Source organism: Botryllus schlosseri, chromosome 14 (genome assembly GCF_051294905.1).
Source record: "Botryllus schlosseri isolate E-star chromosome 14, Bs_hap1, whole genome shotgun sequence".
Taxonomy (NCBI): domain Eukaryota; kingdom Metazoa; phylum Chordata; class Ascidiacea; order Stolidobranchia; family Styelidae; genus Botryllus; species Botryllus schlosseri.
In genome coordinates, this window is record NC_137249.1 from 15,031,486 (window position 1) to 15,049,016 (window position 17,531).

Below are 17,531 nucleotides of genomic sequence, written 5' to 3' on the forward strand. Positions count from 1 at the left end.
AAGAATGTCGGCTAAGAATAGGGGATTCCCATAAATTCCGATTGCCGCGATTTAACCTAGACTAGCCAATGTAATATATAAGCTGGATTAATGCAGCTGTTGTGGATTGGGATGCCACAAAACCTCACCATGGAAAGTATTGTCACGTCAGAACATCATTTCCATTTCCCACACTCCCTTAGAACCCCACAAAACTGACTGACTGACAGTCATTCTGTTGGATCACATATCATACACTCCCAATACCTAGCTGAGACTGTTCATCAATTTCCTGGATCACTTTGTGCAATAATACAACTGTAAATATACCATCCACTCACCGTCACATTATAAACATCACATTGTTCAAAGGAAATGAAACAATAAGGCATAGAAATAGATCAACTTGGCAAAATACTACTTAAATCAGGTGGAACAATGGTTGCTTTAGAGCAGGGGTGGCCAACCTTTTTCCATTCACGGTCGCATTTCGCCTACTCATGTAGCTTACGGCGGCATTCCAGAGCATATAGTCGTAATGAACTAGCTGGGAGTCAAATACCAATGTTAAAGTACCTGTGTCCAATGTTCCTTTTCCGATGAACTCAGGAGCAATCTATTTAATGATATAGGCTTACTACACGCACCGAAATCGGGAGTGGTCACTGGTCATGTTACGGGACTGTACAATCCGTACTGTACTGTACGCGAATTTTTTTTTTCAGATTCACTCGTGAATTTCGTCACTGATATTCGTAATTTAACATATCACTATCAAACATTTATCCTTTCTCAGCCCTCGTGATCAGATTCACCGGTAGAGTTGCGTTGAGGAGTGTTTTTGAAAATTTAGGGCAAGTTATTTATTATGATGCATTTTCGGGTGGGCCAATTGTTATTAGTCACTTTGTTGTAAGCTGTTACTTCTTGATCTTCCATCAGGATTGTCGGTATAGTGAGGAGCACACGATTCCGAGTTGGTGTTTCTACTTGAGGCGCATCATTTTCCTCCGCTTTTCGCATCAGTACTGTGGGGCTCTGATGGCGGCGGGGGAGGTAGCGTAGTGGTAACGATAAGCGCCCACCAACCTGACGGAGCCGGTTCGATTCACGTCGGAGGTTTATCTCAGCTCCTCTTCCCCCGTCGTTGCCGTTCTTACGGCGACATTAAAGCCCAGAAAAAGACCCGACGAAAGAAAGCACTCACAAGGAATGGAAAGAACTAGCGGGAAAGAGCTGCGGCTTCAAAAGATCAACATCAAGAAGAACTGTGACATCGGGCACTCTAGGCCGAAGTGGATGTTAGAGTAAGGGATCGCTACTGATGCGTGTCGTTCGACATCCTCCTATCTGTTCATGACATCGCATTGTGTCTTATCGCATTGTACATTGTGTGCGACTTGTTCCGATGAAAAATATAACCCAACGATATTATTGTTATATAAAAATGGAAAAACGAAAACGTGTTGTATGGCGCGTAGCGCGAAGAAAATTTCAATAGTAATTAAAATTAGGGATGGTGTGAACCTCTGAAAGGTTCAGGTTCGTGTGAACGCGAACCTTTTTGAAAGGTTCTGTGTGAACACGAACGTGAACCTCGTGACGTCACGTGACGTCATATTGCTAATTCCAACCCTATCCTTCAATGAAATGATATCCCACATTAATGTACACGATACCTAGCGATGACTCGGGCAACATAATGTCACAATGCTGAAGTATATATTGACGTTTCAAACGTCACCAAATGTTTCAACTCAGGCAATCAAATGATATAATAATCCCCATAAAATCAATATCTTTTGTCGCTTTGCCAACAATTTCGACGAGGACTTACCTCCGAATATAAGGAAAGGACATAGTTTATTTTTGTCCTTCGGCATATACACCGAATCATGATATAGCCTACATACCGCACACGATCTGCGCATATGCATACCATGAGTACATGATGTACATTGTACATATATGCGGCCGGGCAAGGAAGATGCAGATATAGCCTTGTAGCAGTGTTGGGATGACTCGAGGCATGACTTGGCTCAAGTCAGACTCGAATCACCTTTTTCGTATGACAGACCGGAAAATGTATTTGGCGTCAGAGTATTGCTACATTGATATTGAGCGGAGTGCTTGCTACTGATATAACCCCATCAACAAGTTATACAGCAGTAGCCAACCCCTCAATCGCACCGATTTGATTTTAATGATACAGTAAACATGTGGTCAAGATTGACCCCGTACGCCCGCTAGATTTTTTACTTCAGAAAAGGATATCAATCTCATTGATTGGTTAAATAAGCATCATTCGCTGACTACATAGCTTATTTCGCTCATGATGTTTTGCGATTGCGAGCCAAGCTCGCAGCAGAGAGTCACTAAATATTTACAAACGGAAAGCAGGATCTTTCGAACAAACTTTTGCAACAGAGCAAGTAAAACGTTTGAGATTGTCAAGGTGCATGCTCGTTTGGTGTTGATTTTTTTACGTTGCCTGCGCCATGCATAGAGTGGCCTGCAGTTGAAATGCAATGAATTTAGGCCAACGATGTTACAATGAAGTGAAAATTGTAATATATGAAAAAGGTTCACAGCGCAGAACCGATCAAGGTTCTGTTGTGAACGCGAACCTCTAAATTTATGAGGTTCACACACGGAACGCGAACGTGAACCTCGCGTTCACACCATCCCTAATTAAAATCTTTCAAGAAATCGGGAGTCAATTTGTAAATTCAAACTGCATGTCGACGGCCGCCAACATATGCTAATTGAATTACGTGTCCAAGGCCGCACAAATTTCCTTTGGCCACCCCTGCTGTAGAGAAATCTGCATATATGTCTCGTTGAATTCCACAGCTTGTAAGTGGCTCGCTCACTGTTCTTTGTCATCCCTTATGAACGCATTATTGTCGGTATTCAATTTTACTATACGCTCTGATGGGTCATTAACTACTTCAACACTATTATATTTACAAATTTTTGAGCAGTCACGAAGTACGGATCAGTATACCATTCCGAAAATGGCTGAGTTAACCGATCATGTTCCGCATGTAACATTTTTGTATTGACTCGACTTGTACTCGAGTCATTGTTCATGACTCGAAACTACGCCGGCCAAGACAGTTATTTCATTGTAATCTCGAAGAATATAAAGTCACCACATTCTTGGTATTTCATCTATCAGTCCTGATACTTGGAAAATGGGGCCAGAAACTGTTGAGACTGAGGAAAATTGCGAAATTATGATGGGGTTACTAAATTTTGGAATCGGGAAAGGAGGACACTTTTTCAAAATTTTCAGACTCAGAATTGTGGAGCAAAATTCGGAATATATGATAAATTGTTTCTGACTTTGTGGTTGGTTGACTAAAAAAGTCAACTCTCCGGAAATACATTTTTTTTTAGACTTTAAGTTGGTTTACTAAAAAAAGATCGTCACTTTCGTTCGAACCACGAATTTCCTATTTACCGTCCGTCATTTATGCCCATTCATGCCCCTCACTATAATGTGTCCTCTAAATTAGCTCTAAAACATGTACAAGAGGACAAATTGCCTAAAAAGAGGACATTTAGGCGTCCTCGGAGGACATTTTCGAAAACTCGAGAAGTGAGGCCGTGTGGTAGCCTAAGTAATTACCAAAGGCTACGTCCTCATTTTTCGGGTCTGGGGAACATATGTGTTGATTTGCTGAAGTATAAAAGCTTGTGCAATAATGCCTTTAATTTCCGTAAAAAGCTTCACAATATGACATTTTTACGATCTACCATATTTTTTTTTACCAGCGTTTACTAATTGCGCAAAGTGTTTACACCGTATCCGATACACCTTCTCCGTATTGCTCTTCGACTAAACTACGGTCCTTATAATATATGAGAAAGGCGTCACACCACGATATTTTCTGACACGGGCTGTTCGAGTAAACAGAGGATTATTAGTATCGCATTTCCATATGGATAGTCAATACTATCATTTTCATCCCATGACGTGGACTTATGCTGTCGAATATTAGATACCTCCTCATTGTATGCATCAATGTGAATCAGGCTCTGCACCTTTCGCATAGCTCAATTTGCAGCGTTTGACAATCCATACGAACGAATTACGATCGTTTTCATAACAACTTACTTACTTGAGTAGCCTATATTTAAAGTCAGTCAATTATATTCCTACTTCAAGTAGTTTTAGGTTGCATATAGAACAAGTACTTCTACTCGTACTTGAGTAGATTTTTTCGTCTCTACTTCTGACTACTTTGACCACCTCTGCCCCGTAGTCCGTGTTTTCTAACACCTACCACAATGGTTACATTTATGGCTCGTCGAATGTTACGGTCCATGGTTTTCAAATAATACCAGGTGGGCTACACGCCAGCAATCTGACGATCTGGCTAACGGAGCAGAACGATTATCGTAGGCTGCTGGAATTCATTTTGAGGGGTGTATCTGTATAGTGCATACGGATCGCGGGGCAGTGTGTATTGTGCACCTTTTTGACTCTATATGCTCGCGAGCGTCTGTAGGGATTTGGATTTGTCTAATTAATGTCCATCAGCCCATATTTGCGATGGGTAGGGTACATAAGATGCACAGGACAACATAACGTTCATGAACGAATGCGGTCTTACTGGCGTCTGTACGTGGATTTGTGAATGGTATAGTCGCGCCGACCAAAGTTCTGTGTGCAGTATATATTATCACAGCAGTTCCTAGGGCCATTTATCACTCCGATTGACAGCGATAACGTTCGGATACGGTATGATACGGTTCGCGGAAGTTACAATACCTAGTTATACCTACCTATTTATGTCGGTCGGAGCCTGCGGATATATCAAACCTCGTAGACTGATCGATCAATTGATTGATAATAATCATTTGCATCAGCGATTGAATGTACTTGTTCATGGTAACCTGTGGAGCATAACTGTTCACAGTGCTCAGTGCTGTGGTCAAAACTATTGGGTCGTATATAGATCGATGAATATTACCCTGGTGCGAATGGTTAAGTATAGCAGGGTATATTTTTAGCTCTACTAGTACTGTCACCAGGTATACATGGTAGTTCCGTCAGTGACTGAAAAGTTGTGTTGTGTGTCGATTTGGCTTGTGTATCTCGTGAGCATACATGTTCAGTGCTATAGGATTTTTTTGTGCAGTGTGTCCAACTTGAGTTCACAAATTGGTTTGATGTCACATTGGGAGTTGCTCTGAAAGCTCTAGCTTGCGTGATAAATAGGCAGACAAGTATATAGGGAGTGTTGGTATTAGAATCACTGAGTGTAACCCACTGACATCATAGTCATATTTAACAATTATAACTTCACGTCGGTTTTTGTGGGACCACTTATGATAGGATCACTGAACAAAGAATTTATAGAAGTCCTGATAGAGATCATAGCAAACTTACGCATGTTTAGGACGAACGGTCTCACACTCGCGTTCAATGCATGGTTTTGTAAAATCATTGATATAACACCAACTTCATTGATTAGGGGTCTGTGAGCATTGATTTTTATGGCTGAGTCTCTTTCAACTCGAATCATTCCTCAGTGGTGGATCTTCAGGTTTCAGGTTTAGTTAACTATGTCGACCATGAAGGATCTTGTTTCTGGTGCTTGTGGAGGCAGTAATCCTCTTGTGAAAGCCACCCAACATGTCAATCAAAATATGGCATTTGGTCCTGCCAGAGTTATGAGAAGTAATAATGGTTTGTTACTCGATTCTTTTTGTATCATGTTTGCCATACCTCCGTTTGTTTGGCTGCCTTCGAATTTTTCCATCCGCTGATGTATTCCTGGTAAAGTGCATGCATAGGCGTAGCCATGACCATGATGAACATTCACGATCTTATTCAACAATCTTTTTGAGCGAAAGTTCTTTGTGATCATGTGGTGTCACTGTTTGATAATGATGTAGTTATATCAGATGACATCGCAACGCTGGCTGTGGTTGTAGGTAGAGGCCCTATTGCCTACCCCAAACAAATCAGCATTATTCGGCCCGATAATGCTGATTTGTTGCAACTCGCAAACTTTCCCCTTTTTCATTTCATTATGGCGAGGGTTTTGAAGTCCACTGTAAATGATGCCTACCAAGGAATAACCTTCGCGAGTTGAGGTGTTATCACTGAGTGAAATTTCAAAACACAGAACCACTTGAAGAAGCGGAATTTATTGATAATTGTGTAGTCGTTGTTGTCGGTTTGTGTGTTTTGAAGTAAAATCAAATCGGCGAATCTACAGTTCGCTACTCTCAGATTTAAACGTTATTTTGTTTTTAAGCATCAAATTCCCACAACCAACATTCATTCAAAATTTTGAAAAATAGGTTGATGAGGATAACCATAAAATATCATTAATTATGATATGTAGATTGTAGGGGTTGTAAATTGAAATAAAATATTTATATATATATATATAATCTCCGTTTCTTTGATCGCAAGCCTTTTGTTTTGACTATTTTCGACTTTGACATACTATCCTAATTATTGTATAGCGCAGCCCACGAATAGATTTTGATTTTGTATGCCGCCCCGGCTCATAAAAGTTCGCCCATCCCTGCCTAAAACTATTGAATATTCGCTATTGCTATATACCAGTGGTAGGCAGACCTGCTGCATGCGAGAGCCGCATATCAAAAATCTTGGCTTTGAAAGAGTCACAACACACAATTACGAATTTATGATGTCACAATAAAATGTAGGTTATTAAATGAAGTTTATTATTGTGTGGTGATGCGGTGCATCTCCCAATGGGCTGCAAAGTGTTGGAAATAGGGCCGATATGAAGTCTAAGCAGCGAGGAGCAATTCTTCAAGTGCTGATGAGAATTTAAGGAAGATTTCAGCTCGGTAATCTAGACCAGTGCTCTTCAACCTTTTTCGACGTGGTACACCCTTTTAACGTTTGCTCAAAACTCGTACACCCCTGTTCGTTAGGGATCTTCAAAAATGAATTTTTTTCTCAAATCGCTGGCTACTTGATAAAATTGTTAGGTTACCTAACTTGAGCCTACACACCAAATTTGGATCAATTCCAACCAGTAGCCGCATTGCTACGGGAGAAGAAAGTTTCTATTTATTATATAAAATAAATAACGAAAAATTTGAAATTTTTTTGTTCACCCATGAATGTATTAAACTGTCTATAAAAACGATGTTCTTCAAATTTGGTTCAATTCCAACCAGTAGCAGCGGAGTTATTGCCGTCAAAAAATTTGGATTTGAATAAAATAGTATTTGGTCACAGAGTCTTCGCAGCCAGTTAAGCCGCCCACCCCGCAAATTGGAATTTATTTCGTGTCAGCCCAAAAACAGTTCGACATTACGAACGATAATCAACCCAAATGTAACAGTATTGGGGAGAGAGTAGGTAAAGTTACTGCTGCAAAAGCGGATTGCTGTGATTCTGCCAGAAAATGCTTACGTCATATTTCCGAAATCGCTGAGTCATTGTTGTCGGAATGATTCACTTGAGCTAAGATCAAATATTATAACCGGAAAAACAATTTCGCGACAGATTTGGAGTGCAAACGAACTGAAACACACGAGTTTTATCAATAAATGGCGCAAACGGTATGATCAATACAATATGTCAGTGGTTCCCAACCTTTTTCATCTCGTGCCTCCCTTGGCCGAAATTTAAGCCAAAATTCCCCCCTTAGGATAAATCTGCCCGACGATTAAAAAAGGTCATTTTTACCGCGCAAACACCTGTTGACTGAGAGAATAAGACGGGCGGTACCTAGTGTTTGTTTCTAGCAGTGTTGTAATAACACTTTGTAGATCTCCAACAACAATGGTCTTGCTCGCAATCAAACAAATTTTGGAACGCTCGACTCAACAGACCCCCACACTTCCATTTGTGTTTTCGGCTTACCATATGCACCAATCGCCAATATATGTGTTGTGAAAAATCAGTATGCATAGATTTGGTGGTCTCGCGATTTTTTTCAAGTTTGCCTATGCATTTGATCAATAATATTGGTACTTTCGTATATAGGAGGGTTGACCAGACTCGAGTCTGACTCGAATCTCCATTTTCTGACGACTCGACTTGACTCGAGTCATTTTCTCAAAATACGGAAACGACTCGACTTGACTTGGGTATTGAGTCGACTTGGACTCGAGTCATTGAGCATTCCTCGAAACAAGCCATATGACTCGAGGATATAAGACGGCCAAGACCGACGTTTTATTGTAATTTAGAAGAACAGTACAGCGACCACCCTATTGGAATTTCGTCTATTGATCCTGGTACTTGACAATGCGACAAGAAACTGCTCAAAGTGAGGAAAATTAGTATATCATAAATCCAAATCATTCAATATCACCAAACAGTGTTGTCTGGGGTGTGACTTGGACTCGGGTCATAATACCATGACTCGGACTCGACCCTCTGCTCTGTGACTTGGACTCAGACTTAACTCAATGATGAATTGAAAATGACACGACTTGACTCGAGTAGTCAAAACTAGGAAAGTGAGATTGACTTGTGACTCGGAGCCTCGTGATTTAGTTACAGCCCTGATATATAACATACACGTGATCAGATTCCCTGCTGGAGCTCATTGAAATTTAGGACACCCATTACGTTTCGGCAACATTGCATCAAGTTTAATATGTCTTTTTTTGATTGGGTAGCTGTTCTTTGACTTGAATCGATGACGTTTGAATATTTTGTCACTGTCTGAAAATGTTGACTTGAAGATATAAGGTAAATACTTTCACTAGAGGCCTTGTTATGATAGATTCGGCTCAACATTTGCTCGCTTAGGATATAGACTACAGTTGATTGAGAGGCCGTCGCTGGCCTACAAAATTGTCTTGCGAACTGCAGCACATCTGAACTAGTTTGAAAAAAGGGGGGAATTTGTATGTGAAAAAGAGATTTCAAATAGCATTTGAACATACTTTCAGCAAGCAAAAACAGCCATGAGGAGTATACGTTCGGATATAACTGGTTGACTACATGACAGTTCGGACATGAACAATTTGGAAAATCCGTTACAATTCTGAAGTGGAATTCCTCCCTAAAAATTGCAAAATTCCCCCCAAGGGGGGAATTCCTCCCCGGTTGGGAACCACTGCAATATGTCATCGAAACTTGGAAGGAGTGCTTCATTTTACAACCGCCAGGTAGTACTTATGGCATCTAAATTTTCAGCCGTTAGGTAATCTACGCAGGCGCACCTATTTCGATTCTCGCCTGTAGCCGAAGCATCAGAGGATAATTTGTGTTCCTTCCCCCATGTTTGACTGTTTCTTACGGCGTCAAGACGCCCGAAGAAAGACTCCACAAAAGATTATATGTGATATCGAGCAGAAAAAAGAACAAATAATAACGTTTAACGAAGACAGCCTATCCCACACTGTTACATCGGCCAATTGGCTTTAGTCGTTGTTTGATTAAAATACCATAATAGGTAAATGCAACACCTTCTTGCCGGTTAACTACATCGCATTACACACTATGTGTCTTGAGCACATCAGAATATAAATGATTACGATTATTGCGATCAACGTCATGTTCGTGTTTGGTATAGGTCGACTGTAATGCCGCAATTTATAAGTTATTCAATAAACAATAAAAACAAAAAAATGCAATAGCGTTGCTTCTGTTTCAGACATTTTATATATTCGCAAAACTATTTCATCGTATGGTTTTACGTAGCCTACTTATTGAAGATCAAAACGCACGATTTTCAAGTTTCAATCGACAATTAGGACACCCGAATTGTAACGGCATGCCCTCTGCTTCGCATGTGTTACATATTGGGATAAGTATTAAATCATGATGTTAATGACAATATCAAAAAGTTGGGAAATTGCGTACTTTTTTATGATCAAAATGCATGATTTTGCATTAAATGCGACTTTTCGTCCAATTTGAATTTTGGGCAGTTTCAATCGACAATTAGAACGCCCAAAATGTAACGGCGTGCCCTCTGCTTCGGATATGCTATATATTTCGATAAGTATTACATCATGATATTTACGATAATATCAAAAAGTTGAGAAATTGCGTACTTTTTCAAGATCAAAATGCACGATTTTGCGTCAAATACGACTTTTCGTCCAATTCGATTTTCGGTCTATTTCAATCAACGATTAGGACACCCTAAATGTAACGGCGTGCCCTCTGCTTCGGATATGGTATATATCTGGATAGGTATTACATCATGATATTAACGATAATATCAAAAAGTTGAGAAATTGCGTACTTTTTCAAGATCAAAATGCACGATTTTGCGTCAATTACGACTTTTCGTACCATTCGATTTACGGTCTATTTCAATCAACGATTAGGACACCCAAAATGTAACGGCGTGCCCTCGGCTTCGGATATGGTATATATCTGGATATGTATCACATCATGATATTAACGATAATATCAAAAAGTTGAGAAATTGCGTACTTTTTCAAGATCAAAATGGACGATTTTGCGTCAAATACGACTTTTCGTCCAATTCGATTTTCGGTCTATTTCAATCAACGATTAGGACACCCTAAATGTAACGGCGTGCCCTCTGCTTCGAATATGGTATATATCTGGATAGGTATTACATCATGATATTAACGATAATATCAAAAAGTTGAGAAATTGTGTACTTTTTGAGGATCAAAATGCATGATTTTGCGTCAATTACGACTTTTCGTACAATTCGATTTTCGGTCTATTTCAATCAACGATTAAAACACCCAAAATGTAACGGCGTGCCCTCTGCTTCGGATATGGTATATATCTGGATAGGTATTACATCATGATATTAACGATAATATCAAAAAGTTGAGAAATTGCGTACTTTTTCAAGATCAAAATGCACGATTTTGCGTCAATTACGACTTTTCGTCCAATTCGATTTTCGGTCTATTTCGATCAACGATTAAAACACCCAAAATGTAACGGCGTGCCCTCTGCTTCGGATATGGTATATATCTGGATATGTATCACATCATGATATTAACGATAATATCAAAAAGTTGAGAAATTGTGTACTTTTTCAAGATCAAAATGCACGATTTTGCGTCAAATACGACTTTTCGTCCAATTCGATTTTCGGTCTATTTCAATCAACGATTAAAACACTCAAAATGTAACGGCGTGCCCTCTGCTTCGGATATGGTATATATTTCGATAAGTATTACATCATGATATTAACGATAATATCAAAAAGTTGAGAAATTGTGTACTTTTTGAGGATCAAAATGCATGATTTTGCGTCAATTACGACTTTTCGTACAATTCGATTTTCGGTCAGTTTCAATCGACAATTAGGACACTCAAAATGAAACGCAAAGCTTTGAGATATTAGACATTTTTGGCGTTGGTAATTGGTTGATGTTCAATATGTTCAGTCTTTGTTTGCTTGTTTCGTGTCTTTTTCACGAAAATGTCCGATTAAGCAGCCAGATCTTGAGAGCTGCGGCGTTTGCGTTTGCGTTGTCGCGGATCGGGTTTGTTTCGGACTCGATCAACCTTCTGAAGGTACCGATGTAATCAAATTGTTGACCATGTACCGAAAATGGATATGTTTTGAAGTCGTTAGTCAGTCACATTCTGTTCACCGCGATATTAGACACATCGCTGTCAATACGTTTTGCGCTAACACCTGCACCAAAGGTATGCCTAATATTGGAAATTCTTGTTGGTTCAATGCTACCACCCAATGCTTGGCATTCAGTCTGAAAGGCCATATCGGTACAGCAATGAACTATGGTGATAAATGTCAGTCGCGGAACTCCAGAGGGTAAAAACATCACCTCAGTCCAGATACCCGATTCAATGGATCTCGAAGTAGATGGATTGAAATCCCATTATATACTAAAAGGGAAAGTAATCCATCATGGTACGTCGTGTGCATCGGGCCACTATCTCGCATCCTACCGGAAATCAGGATGGATTCTGCACAGTATTCGACGACAACGCATTACGTGTGGTAAATACTGATCGGCTAATAATTGACACGCAACAAAATGCTACAATTCTGATGTACGTAAAAACTGGTGAGACGATCAAGGACGCAAGATCAAAGCAAATTCCTCGTCGCCGCATATCGCCTAATTTGGGCACATGTACAGTTGTGGAGAAAAAGAAAGATGTGCCGTATGTTCCACGGTATGGAAACAATCTCAACAATATGACATGGACAGGAACGTCTGTCATGCAGTTGAATTCTATGTTAAACAATTTGAAAAAACTTACCACCTCGTCAATGAGAAATGGAAATGCGAAAGCAGAATGGTATCGACATTCTCTGTTCGTGAAAGGACAACTAAAATCCCTGAAAAAAATTCAATTCGACTCTGAAATATGCCGAGAGCGAAACTACGGAAACGCATCTGGAATATTTATTGGAATTCATTAAATCGAAATTTTGCCTTAGAACTAGAACCGTTAAATATTTCAAGCACATGAGCGGGGAATTGTCCCTATACAGCTCAAAAGACAGTTTAGTCGTTTATCCGAATCCTGAGGTGTTTGGGAACGCTTTGTTTCATAGTTTTAAAGACAAAAAACGAAATTTCCGAGAATATGTAAACGAAGTGCTGCATTTTGAAGGAATGATATTTTTCGCAATGGCACTGAAAAATCAGGACTACAATTCAATATCAAAAGACTTTGGGTTTTCATTGGATTAATTGGAATGATATGCTGCATGAATTCAAATAATTCGTTTTTTCTCTAAATACGCCCATTTCTAGAATCCTACATCGAGTATGCTTTACAAAATACACGTTTCGAAATTACATTTTCAATTTGCATATTAATCCGTCTGAAACTCATTGATTCGAGGGGAGTTGCTGACAAAACTTAGCGACGAAGAAAGCAGGACAGGACATAGCATGGTAAAACAGAAATTGACCAGGAATCGAATTATCGTTAATATCATGATGTAATACTTATCCCAATATATAATATATTAGCAGCAGAGGGCACGCCGTTACATTTTGGGTGTCCTAATTGTCGATTGAATCTGACCGAAAATGGAATTGGACGAGAAGTCGTATTTGACGTAAAATCGTGCATTTTGATCTTAAAAAAAGTAAACAATTTCTCAACATTTTGATATTGTCATTAATATCATGATTTAATACTTATCCCAATATATAACATATCCGAAGCAGAGGGCACGCCGTTACATTTAGGGTGTCCTAATCGTTGATTGAAATAGACCGAAAATCGAATTGGACGAAAAGTCGTATTTGACGCAAAATCGTGCATTTTGATCTTGAAAAAGTACGCAATTTCTCAACTTTTTAATATTATCGTTAATATCATGATGTAATACCTATCCAGATATATACCATATACGAAGCAGAGGGCACGCCGTTACATTTAGGGTGTCCTAATCGTTGATTGAAATAGACCGAAAATCGAATTGGACGAAAAGTCGTATTTGACGCAAAATCGTGCATTTTGATCTTGAAAAAGTACGCAATTTCTCAACTTTTTGATATTATCGTTAATATCATGATGTAATACCTATCCAGATATATACCATATCCGAAGCAGAGGGCACGCCGTTACATTTTGGGTGTTTTAATCGTTGATTGAAATAGACCGAAAATCGAATTGGACGAAAAGTCGTATTTGACGCAAAATCGTGCATTTTGATCCTCAAAAAGTACACAATTTCTCAACTTTTTGATATTATCGTTAATACTATGATGTAATACTTATCTAGATATATAACATATCCAAAGCAGAGGGCACGCCGCTATATTTTGGGTGTTTTAATCGTTGATTGAAATAGACCGAAAATCGAATTGGACGAAAAGTCGTATTTGACGCAAAATCATACATTTTGATCCTCGAAAAGTACGCAATTTCTCAACTTTTTGATATTATCGATAATACCATGATGTAATACTATCCAGATATATAACATATTCAAAGCAGAGGGCACGCCGTTATATTTTAGGTGTCCTAATTGTCGATCGAAACTGACCGAAAATCCAATTGGACGAAAAGTCGTAGTTGACGCAAAATCATGCGTTTTGATCTTAAAAAAGTAGGCGTCGTAAAACCACGATGAAATAGTTTTCCGAATATATAAAATGTTCGAAGCAGAAGAAACGCCGTTGCTTTTTTGTTCTAACTGTTTATTGAATAATTCATAAAATACTCTATTACTGTCGACCTATACTAAACAAGAACATGATGTGAATCGCAATAATCGTAAGCATGTGTTTTCTGATGTGCTCACGACATAGTGTGCAATGCGATGCAGGTGATCGGCAGGAAGATGTTGCATTTACCTATTATGGTATTTTAATCAAAAACGACTTGAGCCAATTGGCCGATATAGCCTAACAGTGTTGGATAGGCGGTCTTCCTTAAATATTATTATTTTGACTTGTTTTCTCCTCGATATCACGTATAATCATTTGTAGAATCTGTTTCCGGGCCTCTCGCCGCCGCGAGAAATAGTCACACATGGGGGAAGGAACACAAATTAACCTCTGATGCTTCGGCTACAGGCGAGAATCGAAATAGGTCCGCCTGCGTAGATTACGTAACGGCTGAGAATTTAGATGCCATAAGTACTACCTGGCGGTTGTAAAATGAAGCACTCCTTCAAGTTTCGAATATATATTGTATTGATCATACCGTTTGCGCCATTTATGGATAAAACTCGTGTGTTTCAGTTCGTTTGCACCCCAAATTTGTCGCGAAATTGTTTTTCCGGTTATAATATTTGATTATAGCACAGGTGAATCATTTCGACAACAATGACTCAGCGATATCCGAAATATGACGTCAGAATTTTCTGGCAGAATCACAGTGGTAAAAGCGGTAATTCAGATCAGCGATGATAGCAGGCGCACCAGCCTACTGCGTATCAGGCCTGCCCCACACCACACACAGTCGATAGTAGCACTTGGGCTGCAAGAGATGTCAGTAACCTCAGATCGTATGCCGCTATACACAGTTTATTGTCGCTAATTTGCATCACTAATAACAAAATACTAAATTGCAAATGTATAGCGAAATATTGGACGTAAAATCGGCATTTTAAAACAGAAGGGTTTCGATTTCAACATGGAAGCTGTTTCGACCCTGGCTGGCGACGTCACTTCATTTATGTGCATTGCGGTATTTATTAACGTCGGGTAGGAAGTACCGATTCAAGAAGTCTGACCTATCGTGACGGTTCCCTCAAAAATCACTAAAAGACAAATGACTAGCTGAACATATGTTTGTTAACTGCATACTTTCCAACACCAAACGGAGCCATTGGTCTATTGCCGACGGCTAAATGAATACGAGAAACATTTGCTTATGACATCACAATCAAGCGGTGTACAGTACTTGAGATAACATCGTACCGTATTGCTCATTAACCTTTGCGTCAACCTGTACTGGCCCATAAACCTGCATTTGTGATAGCTAGCCATCTTATTGTGATTCGGATCTGGTACACCCCTGTACACCCCATCCGAGTGGTACACCCTTTGCAAATTCTGGTACACCCTAGGGTGTACGACCACCCCGGTTGAAGAGCACTGATCTAGACGACATTTTCTTGGCCAAACCCTGCAGTTATAGCTAGCCTTAACAATACAAATGGAAGAGCCGTATTGGTAGCACGGAAATGAATGAGACCTGCGCTGGCGTAATTAAGTATTATCAAGGTCATTGTTGAACACAATGATTTGTCATTGATGTGAACTCGATTTAAGAGTTCAATTGCAAATTTCTAACCCTGTAGTGCCACCTTCCCTTGAATTTTACAAGTCTTGCCTAAAGAATAAGGAGAGAAACAACACGAAAATCATACGCATATTGTTAATACGCGATAAGATACACATATTTATAATCCTCTCTAGCAAAACGGCGCAACGCATGTGCAATCTTATTAAAGAGCCGCTATCAAAGGCTGAAAGAGCCGCATGTGGCTCGCAAGCCGCAGTTTGCCTAACCCTGCTATATGCGGTTGTTGCTCGTTGATATATAACTGTTGTGAATATTTCAATCATCAATACAATTCAAATCTATCCATGAACAAATTCACAAAATTCAATGTAAACTGAAGATAATTACCGTACAACCTTTTCAAACACTGTGAAAGTAGTCAACGAAATTGCTTGTCTTCCAAATGGTTCTTTCCCAGTTTAGGCATATCGCCTTACACAAGCTGCTCCAAACATGCTCTTACTATAAATAAATAAGAGATGGAACTTCTCGAGAAGTGCATTGCAATATTTTTCAGATAATCATGGTGATGCGAGACTCAATGGTTCAGCTGCTGGCTTCCCTCATACCTTCCACATGGGAGAACTATTACTTCAAGCCAAGCAGCTAGAAGAAAGGAAGCACGAATCTCAAGGTTGGAAAGGCATTTCTACGATGTCTCCAGCCATTCAATTATTCTGTGTTTGTAGATCCACAATTTGCAACTGCCCCAAAGCAATGGCAGAACGACTACCAAGGTTTTCAACAAACTGCTTATGAAGATAATCCTCAGAAACATGATGCTCGTAACCCAACTGGAAGCTTTTTGATGCAAGGTACTATGATTCTTCTCTGATGGTATGGTGTCTCTAGGTTGACACGCACATGATTAGCAATTTATTATGATACTGCCCTTGTTTGCTGTCATTGCCTCATCCAGGTAGTTTTACTCTTCCAATTGAAGACTTCATGTGACTTATCTGTATTGCTCAGATCGATATACCTGTGTCTCGACTCTAGCAGACATTTCTGAAATCCGTCAAACTTATATACCCGTAAACCGGGGTAACTTTGGACTTGAGGGTAACTTTGTACACTAAGCAGTGAAAGATTTAAATGGTTATTGATGGAAAAGGGTTTCCGCTGGCTGTCCAATTCTTTTTCATGAGGCAACAGTAACACAAGTAGTCTCAATAAAAGGTGGATTCATTTCACTACCAGATATACTTGACCTGACATTGATAAATTAATAGCGGGGGTCAATTCCATCAAAATTAATGGCCATTAAACTTCTTACAACCAAACATAGATAGCATGTGATTCATAGATTCAAAACTTGGCAGCTGATACCTCTAATTAGTCTTAATTCATGGCAAAAATCTCAGTGGGCTCACCCTTGGATCAATATGAGAAAATGTGACGTTCGAAAATACCCGGTCAAATTTTATCAGAACGAGGTAACTTTGGACAGTAAAAATGTGATATTTAGAGCTCTGGAAAGTGGCTGCTTCATCTTTGTCAACTGTATTCCTTATTACCGGCCTGATGGCTTTTCAAAATGGAATGAGAAGGTTAATAAATTGAGAGTTTGCCAAAATATGAAAAAATGGGTAGGCAAATGAGCAGAGAGATTGTAATTGGGTGTAAGCTACTTCAAAAACATATCACATACTCCTAAAGATGCGCCTGCTGAATATGGGATATCGTAAATTACGACAAATATATCCATCAGCAATCGGCTAGGCATATACTATTTTGTTTCAGTTTTAGCCACTTCTCTCATCAACTCTTACCGAATAAGCCATAAACAATAGAGTGTAAAGACATACAAAAAACTATATTGACCAAAGTTACCCCACATGCAGGGGTAACTTTGGACGCG

General features: G+C 39.4%; 1 protein-coding gene across 2 annotated transcripts in view; it reads left to right on the top strand.

The window, feature by feature from the left end:
- Nucleotides 1–4,410: 4,410 nt before the first annotated feature.
- Nucleotides 4,411–17,531, top strand: part of LOC145455345 (peroxisomal targeting signal 1 receptor-like) — a 46,037-nt gene continuing 32,916 nt past the window's right edge. The window contains exons 1-3 of one of the 2 annotated variants that reach the window (XM_080333312.1): nt 4,411–5,680; nt 16,188–16,304; nt 16,360–16,485. In XM_080333312.1, coding sequence (XP_080189438.1) covers nt 5,557–5,680; nt 16,188–16,304; nt 16,360–16,485 — 367 coding nt within the window. In that variant the 5' untranslated portion in view covers nt 4,411–5,556. The remainder of the gene's footprint in view (nt 5,681–16,187; nt 16,305–16,359; nt 16,486–17,531) is intronic. The other variant, XM_080333313.1, reaches the window with a different exon arrangement.